At 39.3% G+C, this 10,830-nt stretch overlaps 2 protein-coding genes and 1 non-coding gene across 3 annotated transcripts; all 3 read left to right on the plus strand.

Moving 5' to 3' along the window:
• Positions 1 to 633: 633 nt before the first annotated feature.
• Positions 634 to 3,653, plus strand: LOC130177560 (uncharacterized). The gene is made up of 3 exons (XM_056389421.1): positions 634 to 903; positions 2,130 to 2,287; positions 2,379 to 3,653. Exons 1-3 carry the CDS (start codon positions 726 to 728, stop codon positions 3,144 to 3,146), a joined length of 1,104 nt encoding a protein of 367 aa, XP_056245396.1. The 5' UTR covers positions 634 to 725; the 3' UTR covers positions 3,147 to 3,653.
• Positions 3,654 to 4,653: 1,000 nt separating this feature from the next.
• ddx18 (DEAD (Asp-Glu-Ala-Asp) box polypeptide 18) lies at positions 4,654 to 10,826 on the plus strand. The gene is made up of 14 exons (XM_056389287.1): positions 4,654 to 4,811; positions 5,366 to 5,554; positions 5,641 to 5,844; positions 7,070 to 7,205; positions 7,389 to 7,489; positions 7,624 to 7,823; positions 8,098 to 8,212; positions 8,662 to 8,801; positions 8,894 to 9,055; positions 9,170 to 9,322; positions 9,553 to 9,666; positions 9,774 to 9,830; positions 9,924 to 10,101; positions 10,329 to 10,826. The coding sequence occupies exons 1-14, from the start codon at positions 4,706 to 4,708 to the stop codon at positions 10,472 to 10,474; spliced, it is 2,001 nt and encodes a 666-aa protein (XP_056245262.1). The 5' UTR covers positions 4,654 to 4,705; the 3' UTR covers positions 10,475 to 10,826.
• On the plus strand, positions 6,829 to 6,961 carry LOC130178172 (small nucleolar RNA SNORA13). The gene has a single exon (XR_008829128.1). It is a non-coding gene; the product is annotated as a small nucleolar RNA SNORA13 (small nucleolar RNA).
• Positions 10,827 to 10,830: the final 4 nt, after the last annotated feature.

A 10,830-nucleotide genomic window follows, 5' to 3' on the forward strand; every position in this document is an offset into this window, starting at 1 on the left:
ATGAACTCAACAAAGATGTAGTATTGTAATGTTTCCTTGTTAGTATAACCAAATCTGTTTTATTTTATTGAATGTACTATATTTAAGTCATTTGTATTAACTGTGATTGATTGTACAGTGTGTGTTTATTTATTTATTGATAATATGTTGTTATATATAGTCTATGACTGTAACATGGAAAATATACTGTAATTTTCTAATAGGCCTAATATTTTAATAAAAGATAATATAGAGACCTAATGATAATGCTCTATGATATTTCATGTATGTGGATTTACAATAACTTCCATACTTACATGGAATTTATTATTCTGGCTTTGAGAAATTATATATATAATATATCTAATGTAATTATCAAAATTATCTATTAGTTGGTTATATAATAAAAGCAGTATAATAGTAAATAAAAAGGGGAAAATTATGTATATATAAATTGTATCTATATTAATATAAACGTGGATAGATAATGTAAGATAGACTTTATCCTAATTTCTGTGCCAAAATAAATACATTAATACATAAAATCAAAATCACACAAAAAACTATATAAACTCAAAAACCACCAGTCCTCACTCCAGATCAGGTGGTGGCAGTAATCGTCCTTTAAATTTGGATCATGTCGTCTTTGGCAAAACCAAAGAAGAAGCGAAACATAATCCTTGAGAGGACCAACCGGTGCAGGTAAATCATATTATGGTAAATAACGGGTGTTTACGCTATAGATTATGACACACTTTCGGGGTCAGATACGGGGACCACACTGGGGTCCTACAATGGACAACTTGCTGATAGATTTCTGGCACAAACATGAATGTCTTTTTAATTCTTCGGCCGACTCTTACTACGACAAGGATTTGAAGACAAAGCTGTGGACCGAGTTCGCGTTGTCCATAGGAAAGCCTGGTAAGAACATTATGGGGAAAAAGTAGTGTTTTGATGCTGGATTTCGTGTGTGTGGTCTCATTAAACGAATGAAGCTGAAATTATGTCCCATCACTTCTTAAAATGTAATTTAAAACAAATACACCATTGTGAAGAGTGACTTGGGACTGATTTTGTAATGATTTTCAAATAAACCTAAACAATGCACACATAACCCAAAAGCAACTTTGGTGTGTCCCACCTGACTAACTTTGAACATGAACACCAGCATGAAATATTTCCAATAAAATATTTCAGTAATGTAATACTTGTTACACAATGATGTGCCCTTAAATGTGCCCACATTTTTACATGTGCTATTTGTTTTGAAGAAGTTTTTCTTTATTAAAAAGTAGTGTTAACCTATGTCCCACACTTTACATGCAACCCAATCAAACCGATATCCCCCTATTTCACAAATGGAACATTCCATATCAGAATCAGGAAGTAACAGTGTCACATTCTTACTACAAAATGGGCAGGATAAATGTAAGTGTCCTCTCTTTTTAATTTGTTATAGTTTCACAAAACTTTCAGTGTTGCTTGCTGTCGTAAACTTTAATGTTGCAACCCTGTTACCGATATTGTTAGAGTGATTAAATATTACATTATATCTCTGCAATACACAGAAAAATGTGTTTATCCATAGTTAACATGTACCATGTGGTTCCAAGCTAGCTAACCCCTCATTAGTAATAGTGGATATTAGGCTAATTCTGCAAACCTGTTATATGCAACCCTGTTGAATGCAATAACAGGGTTGTCTGCTGTTCAATTTGTCAATGGGGATGAATGTATGTCTATGCATACTATGTGTAAAGTATTTGTGAATAATGGTTAGTATTTGTGGATTCCTAATGTGTTTGTGAACATGATAATGAATGTGTGTGTTTTTGAAAATCTCGAGGCCCAATTTCCCCTCCATCTGTCGAATGATACTGCTGCATCACCTCCTGAAACAAACAGGGTGCAGTTTCTCATTACCTTTATATTAATGGAATACTGAAAATGGAAATTGGCTGACATATTGTTAAATCTTGTACATTTACAGTTTTCACTGCACAAGATATATTTGAAGTTTAAACAGAAGTAGGATCAAGGGTTTTTATGTTTGTGGTTTATTCTTACCTCTTTTTACTCCTATAGTGCTGCTGTTCAGTCACATTTTGCATATTTAACTAAGACACATCTTCACTTCTTGCATGCAGTATCTGATGTTGAGAGAAGATCGAGATCACTCCGGACTCAGTACGGGAGGGTGCTGTGGCATCCAGAGAGAGTCAGCACTGCCCAGCAAAAGATGCTTAGGGAGAAACTTCATTTCTTGAGGCCTTATATAGTTCGCAGGCGAAGTGATTCATATCTGGTAAGTGGAAAGTATTGCAAATAAGCCTGCAGATGCTTCCCTGCGGATCTTTATTGTGGATTTTTATGTTTTCTGTGTACTCTTTTTGCAGGAAGAAAAGTTTGATGACCAGGAAGAGGATGATGAGGAGCTGGAGACTGAAGGAAGTTTTGACCAGGAGATGGGAAGCTCATTTGGTAGCCCACTGGATGCTGATGTGTCTGGGCAAGATCTGAGTGACGAATACCAGTCTGTTTCCTCCACCCCAAATCTTGCTCCCCTGCACTGTCCAAACCCACAGCCTCAAGTCACAGAGGTCATCTCTTTGAGCTGTCCACACCATCACAACGACGAGAGCTCTGACGATCAGCCGACCCAAAGACCTGCACCAAACACACCCAGACACGACTTACTAAACCACTTTGCAGAGGTCATGTTAGCTGATATGCAGCAGATTCAAGACCCTATGGTGCTCATGAGACTTCGCCGAGATATCACCGACCTGGTGTTTAAAGCAGTGGAAGAGGACGTGCAGAGGCAACGTGCTCGAGTGCCGTCTATGCCCGTGCTGGGGGAGAGCACACGGAGCCGCTCCAGGCCCCAACAGTCATGTTCACAGACAGACCTCTCTTGGGGGCAGAGGTTTATGAAGAGAAAGAACAAAGGGTCTGAACTTGGAAGGAGGGTGCAGAGATGGGAGGAGATCAAACACATGAGGAGAGTAGCCAGGAGTCAGTTATTGCAGCCTGTCCAGCAAGACCAAGCACCAGAGGGGGTGACTGAAAATGGAACTGAGGTTATTCTTCAGACTTCTGAGATCAAGAGAGAGACAGAGCCACACACAGTGAAGACTGAGGCTGAAACACTTCCATTGGCCTGAAATCTTAGATACAGAGTTTACTCTCTTCTGTAATACAGTTGACACAGTCAGTAGGTGTAGGTTAGTAAGCTACTTCAGACCTGGAACACTTAAATCAGTTAGTCAGCATTAAATGATAACAGTAGAAAACAGATACTACCAAGTGCTGTTCATAATTTCCCTCTATTCCATACAGAAGTGCTGACACTTTGGAGAGGGAGTCAGATAAAAACCAGGATACAGACGTATGAGAGGACTTAAAGACCCCAAATTACAATACCAAGAACTAGATCTAACAGACTTTTGAGATCTTTGTCTTTTTCACACATAATTCTAGTTTCTAATAAATCTCTGCCTCTCAAAACCATTTCAGACTAATAAATGCCTGCTCTATGTTTACCTTAAGAGTGCTATTAAACACATTGTGCTTTAAACACAAGGCATTGGGCACTGTGTGACCCAACTCAAAGAGATGAAGCTTAATGTTTTGATGTTCTGCTCTTATTAAAGAGAAAATACTTGCCTTCAGACCTGTTTGCTTCTGTCTTCCATGTGTGTGCGGATGGGTCGTCGTTTAGTGGTGTCTGTCACCCTTGCAACAATGTGCATTATTTCTTAGCAATGAAGTCAATAGCACTGCGAAAGAAAATATTGCAGTTCCCACTATTGACCAGCTGATGGCAGTGGGTGCATTTTCTCTCACTGACAACTTGCTTTTAATTCCAGCGAAGTGACCTGCACTAACTGTGAGTTTAAGTCATAGAACCTAGAAACAACACACTTATTCATAGACAAAGTATTGAATGTTCGTTGAAAGTATTGTTATGCATGTATTTATACATCATTTCCCCATACATACACACACTGCCATTTGTAATGTTATACAAATGTATATATTTTTTAAACTATAATGATATGGGTTTATAATTCAGTTGAAGGTTACCCCATATTTCACAGGCTAGGTAAGATAAAGCCAACATATTTATTATTTCCAACAGCTCCTCAATCCTTTAATGGAAATTATTTATTTATTTGCATATTTTCATTAGTAGTTAATCAACTAGTAAGTAACTGTAATTAATTAACTGTTGTGCAGATTATTGCTATTATCAGCTGACATGCACTTTTCTATGGAAAAAGATGTGACTGGTAAAGGCTGAAACGTCTCAGCACCCTCCGCTGTCTTTTTTTACATGTTGTAATTAATGTAAAACTGCAAATATATCAAAATATCTAATGGACACCACACAAATGACAGCTGTCACCACATATTGTATAACATTAGAAATTCCTTTATTTATATAGTATCTTTAAAAACAAGTGTTTACAAAGTGACATAAAAGCACAAACATACAACCGAACCGAAAGAATGTATTATATCTTTAGCTTCATACCAGCTTTTAAATTGTATTTGTCTTTATTTCCTCTTATGGAAAAAAGTTTTTCTTAAGGCATTTTGTTTGCCCGAGCTGCGTGGCTGCGTATGAGGTCCTTCGGATTTTCATTCAGGCAGTGCACAGTGGTCCCTCGAGGGGTCCTGAACACCACACACATTCACACGTGCGCAGTCCACCTTTACCATGGCGGACCTACAGATGAAGCTTCTCCGCAAGAAAATTCAGAAGAGAAATGAAAAGAACAAGGAGCGGAAACTCCTTAAGAAACAGACCGAAGACGAGGAGACCGGTACGTGCTGTAAATAAAAAACACCGTGTTGTTGTTGTTCGTTGTTTTTTGTGTTTCTAAAGCGGTGACAAACTTCAGCTGCTAAGCTAGCTGCGTTAGCTCCACACGGCATGATTTTAATGCCACAACGGTTAAACGTTAACATTAAAAAATTTGGGGTTTCACTCGCAGATATTAATCATACCTGACAATTGGGCATGTCATCGTTGTGTCACGTATCGCTGTCTTTAATAGGCTTCGCAAATATTTAGCGGGGTAGTAATATACATATGTGTGTATATATATGTATATATATATAACGTTTCTTAACACACACAGCACATTGATGGGGACAACAGTAGCCGCAGTCAAACATAAATCAAGTGCAAGGGAGTGATTCTTTAAAAAGGCAGGATATTTCCCATTAAAATCCCTTGATGTTAACTTTACACTGACTTACATAACGGTGGAGAAACGTTTTATATTATGAGGAAGCTTAATCACGACGTACAACAGTTATTCATACATTACCTGGCAGATGTGGTTAATGTGTTATGGTTTAATGTGTTTGTCAGTAAACTCAAACGGGCTGGAAGAGGACTGTTGTGAGAAGCCAGCAGCTGCTTGTAAGGCAGACAGGAAGCCCAAGAAGAAACAGAAAAAGCAGAATGGGGAACCAGTGGAAGGGACCAGCACAGAGAAGACCCTGGCTCAGAAGAAGAAAAAGAAAAAACGGAAGCTGACTGACACAAATGAATCACCAGGTAAGAACTAAAAGCTTCAGCCTACTTGAAATAAACAGCCTTTTTTTGATAGATAAATAAAATTAATGTCCCAATTGCCATTCTAGCTGAGAAGAAGACCAAAACGGTGAAAGAAGACGAAGAAGAGGAGGAAGAGGTGGAGGAAGCAGCAGTGGCAGATGAAGATGAAGATGCTACTGACAAACTAGAGGACGGTGTAGATGATGATGATGAAGATGACGAAGAGGAGGAAACTGGAGAGGGAGATAGCGAAGAGGAAGATCAACCTGAATTACCATCTGGTCTAACAGGTATTAAACAAATAAATGTCTGCTTCCATTGGATCTGAACCTTTAGCAGTTGTATTACTTGTGAGGATCTTCATCAGCTGAATCCAGAAGATAATAAGAAGCAGTTAGACGGACACTGTCATGGCTGGACAGTAGCCTCTGTAGTGAGTTTGCCTCACTGTGCAAGTATGTCTTACAAAAAGTTCACTGTGAGAAGTTCAAAGGTATCAAATGGAAAGGAAAAAAACAGATTATGTATTCATTCTATTTTGACTTTTAAGTCCATTTCCAGAATGCACTTTTCCATAAGTGTTACAACAAAAATATGACTTGGAAAATACAGTTGGACTCGGCCAGGCTGTCACATTGAAGGAAAGGCTCTAGCAGGGTTTGGAAACAATAGGTGACAAATTTTTGTTTTCTGTGTCTGAAAAGACATTGAGAAAAAATGTATCATCTGATACAAGGTTAGTTGGATAGGTCACTTACATTCACAATAGTCATTAAATAAACCACAGTGTCATACAAGTGCAAAATAAGGTTTAAAATCCATCCTTTTATATCATTATTACCCCACTTATTACTGTTCTTAATCAGTGTTTCCTCTCACATACAATGTGGAAAGGATTTAACATAAAACTGTTTGAATGGCAAAAGGTCATTATTTTAACAGATAAAGGAAACCAGCAATGTCCGATAAAGGCCATGTTTACACTTTGAATTGGATTATGCATGCTGATGCATACAATACTGATCATTAGTCTTAACTTTTCACAGTGTTATTACTGTTACATTTTCCCCACTGTCAACTGTGTTTGATTTAATCACGTTTCTTGCCGCATGACATTTAAGAAATCAGTTACTGCAGAAAACGGACAACTAGGTTACAGTAGTAACAGTAGTAACCTTCAGTAGTCAACTTCTGTTTGAACATCTAACATTTTGATTCTTAACTGTTTATTCGACACACATTCACTGAAAACTAATCACTTAATCCAGCATTGTTGCCTTTATGTGTTGCCCTTTCACTGTTTCCATCATGAATGGGGTGTCAACTAAGGCATACAGAGACTCTTGTGGTTGTCTATAGGAGGGGTCACCTGTGATTCTTCTGACAGCTGTAGCTGCAAGGACATGTTTGCTTATCTTTCCTTCTCCAGGAGAATTATTTTTAATTTACAATTTCTTAAATCTGCCTTTAGGAAAGCCTTTCAATTATTATAACTGTCATTAACTGTGTCTTCAGGAGCGTTTGAGGACACGTCGTTCGCTTCTCTTAATGGGTTGGTGAGTGAGAGCACTCTGAATGCAGTGAAGGAGATGGGCTTTGAACACATGACTGAGATTCAGCATAAAAGTATTCGCCCTCTGTTGGAAGGAAGGTGAGTCTGGAGGGAAAACTTTTCTGGATTATTTCAAACTTGAATTGATGTATTATAATGGTATACCAATTTCAAATGTTTTAGCATTAGCAATGTTAATATAATCACAAATTTTGAGATGGCCAGAAGAGGTTATTAAGAGCAGGATCATTTTGTGACTGTCTCTGTTTTGCTGACCTGTAGGGACGTGCTGGCAGCAGCCAGGACAGGCAGTGGTAAAACCTTGGCGTTCCTCATCCCGTCTATAGAGCTCATCAACAAACTCAAGTTCATGCCCAGGAATGGTAATCCTGTTAATTTATCATCAACCCCCCCGTTTCACACCTTTAATGTATGAAACTGTATTGTGTAATCTGAGCTTTGTAAATCTTCATTGTATGAGTCCATACCTAATTGCTTCCTCCTCCTTTTTTTTCAGGCACTGGTGTGGTGATTCTTTCACCCACACGTGAGTTGGCAATGCAAACCTACGGTGTGATGAAGGAGCTGATGACACACCATGTGCACACCTATGGTTTGATCATGGGGGGCAGCAACCGCTCAGCTGAGGCTCAAAAACTGGCCAATGGTGTCAACATCCTGGTGGCCACCCCTGGCCGTCTGCTGGACCACCTTCAGGTGAGCTGGGGGAGTCCTGAAGGGGCTGAGGATGCAGCAACATTACTCCCAGTGTTTTAGAATCAGTACATGTGTAGAAATATGAGTTCAGACACAGGTAGTTCATTATCCAGATATACTTGATGTTATAGAATTGGTTCATCAAACCCAAAGTCACTGTTTTAGTGTGTGTTTCTACTATAAATACATTTTTTATTTTATTTTTTTAACATTTTTGTGTTTGTTTTAATACTTTGAGAATAATATTTTTAAAATGTCTTCGTTGTGTTTTCAGAATACCCCTGGGTTCATGTTCAAGAACCTACAGTGTCTGATTATTGACGAGGCCGACCGTATCTTAGAGGTGGGCTTCGAGGAGGAGCTGAAGCAGATCATCAAACTGCTGCCGAGTATGTGTGTTGTTGTTCTTGTTGTTCTTGTTGGGCTCTTTCCTCTGTGACCGGACAGTTTTTTTTTTTTTTTTTTTTTAATGGTCAAATTTATAAGAGAGTTGTTGACTTTTAGTCCATAATACATCCAAAAATACAAGATCTATTTACAGAATGCAGCTCGCAACTCGGTTTTATCAGACCAACCCTATTTGTTGAGCATTTCAATGTACATATCTCCAATTTATAATACAGGTTTCAAACCCAATCAGGGTTATTCTCTCAGCCTGAATAACGGCTTTTACAGGCTGTTGTACTTCTCATGACCATTAAACTGTGGTCATGGTGAAAAATAGATGGAATACTAAATTGAATAGAGTATGTGTTTACAGTATAAACCATATAACCACTCAAACACTCTGACCCATGGTTCTGTGTCTGACTCTGTGTTTAATGTTTGTTTCCTCCAGAGAAGAGACAGACCATGCTGTTCTCAGCCACTCAGACTCGTAAGGTGGAGGACTTGGCTAGGATATCCCTGAAGAAGGAGCCCCTCTACGTCGGGGTGGATGACAACAAAGACAATGCTACTGTGGATGGCCTGGAGCAGGTACTTAGCACTGTACACCTGTTGTATCAGTGTTGGTCTCAGAGGTCCTTAGCTCCCTAAACTGACATGAAGTAACTTCTCCTGTGTTTCAGGGTTATGTGGTGTGTCCATCAGAGAAGAGGTTCCTGCTGCTCTTCACCTTCCTGAAGAAGAACCGTAAGAAGAAGCTGATGGTCTTCTTCTCTTCTTGTATGTCTGTGAAATTCCACTATGAGCTACTCAACTACATTGACCTACCTGTTATGGCCATCCATGTAAGTGCCACCTCCCAGCAGCCATGAGTTGTACCTGGTGTTCAGATGTCACAGCCTCATCCACAGAGCAAAGCTGATGTAAGACATTTTTCTTCTTATCATTCCGTGTCCTAGGGCAAGCAGAAGCAGACCAAACGTACCACCACCTTCTTCCAGTTCTGCAACGCAGACTCTGGCATCCTGCTGTGTACAGATGTGGCAGCTCGAGGTCTGGACATTCCTGAGGTGGACTGGATTGTCCAGTACGATCCTCCAGATGACCCAAAGGTACTGAGACTACTATAAGATATCTAGAGCTCATTTTGTATACATACTGTGTTTATTTCTAACCTAAAAAAAAGTAAATCACTCAGTTTTAACTGATCCTCAACATCAGATTTATTAGTGTCAATTATTTGGCTCTTTAAGGCTAGATCTTCGGTGTCAATTGATACTTATTGTCACTTTATTTAAGACTTTTGCCAAAGATCATTTTAAGCTTTACTTTCCCTCCACAGGAATACATCCACAGAGTGGGCAGAACAGCCCGAGGCATCAATGGAAGAGGCCACGCCCTCCTCATCCTTCGACCAGAGGAGCTCGGTTTCCTGCGCTTCCTCAAACAGGCCAAGGTAACTATATGTTGTTTAGACACCATCCATTTGTTGCAACAAGCTGTGTATGTTCCATGACTTTAAGTAAGATTTGGTTTCATTCAGTTGGGTCTTCTGTTGTTCAGGTCCCATTGAGCGAGTTTGAGTTTTCCTGGACTAAAATCTCTGATATTCAGTCCCAGGTGAGGAAACGACATCAGCATTTGTAGTTAGAAAATAAAATGCAAAGACAGCATGCTGGCTTTAGTCTAACGTTAAACTGTGTTGTTCCTCAGCTGGAGAAGCTGATTGAGAAGAACTATTACCTCCACAAGTCGGCTCAGGAGGCTTACAAGTCGTATGTACGGGCGTACGACTCGCACTCACTCAAACAGATCTACAGCGTCAGCACCCTCAACCTCCCGATGGTGGCGCTGTCATTCGGCTTCAAAGTTCCTCCATATGTTGATCTGAGTATCCTTTGTAGTGGTTCTACACGAAGTCACATCAAATACTGCACACTGACTGTTGGTTTGGTTGATAATGAATTTAACTTTCTTTTTTTTTTTTAAAAATGCAGTGCAACAACAGTGAAAATGGAAAACACTTTAGTTTACACATACAGTGGAGTTGACATGGAGAACTGCAGTTTTAAGTGGGAAAAATATCAGTATTGTTTTCCTTAACCCCTTCCTCCACAGACGTCCACAGCAGTAAAGGTGTAAAGATACAGAAGCGAGGCGGTGGAGGTGGGTTTGGATACCAGAAGTCCAAGAACGCGCATAAGTCCAAAATCTTTAAGCACGTGAACAAAGGAAGGAGTGACAGGAGACAGTTCTCCCGCTGAACCCTTCAACCGAAGTGACTCCTGGACTGATTCCGCCACTGATGTTGAAGAACCTTTTTTATGAACTTCCTGCTTTGAACAGAACACGTCTCCAATTAAACTGTCTCCCTCAGATGTCTTTTATAAACCCAGTTTTCTTCCCATAAGTTGTAAGAGTATTTTGTAAATGTAAACAAACATCATTGTGGCTGTGTGCTTCTGAAGAAGCTGTGGAATTGTGTCCCATGTGGACCTGATCAACAAGACTCTTAAACGCATCTGTCAGGAATATTAATATATCTTTGAATATATTGTATGGTTCAGTCTTTGACTTAAGACTTTGTAAATTACAATGAAATCACTTGATATCAACCATG

This window comes from Seriola aureovittata, chromosome 11, assembly GCF_021018895.1.
Source record: "Seriola aureovittata isolate HTS-2021-v1 ecotype China chromosome 11, ASM2101889v1, whole genome shotgun sequence".
Taxonomy (NCBI): domain Eukaryota; kingdom Metazoa; phylum Chordata; class Actinopteri; order Carangiformes; family Carangidae; genus Seriola; species Seriola aureovittata.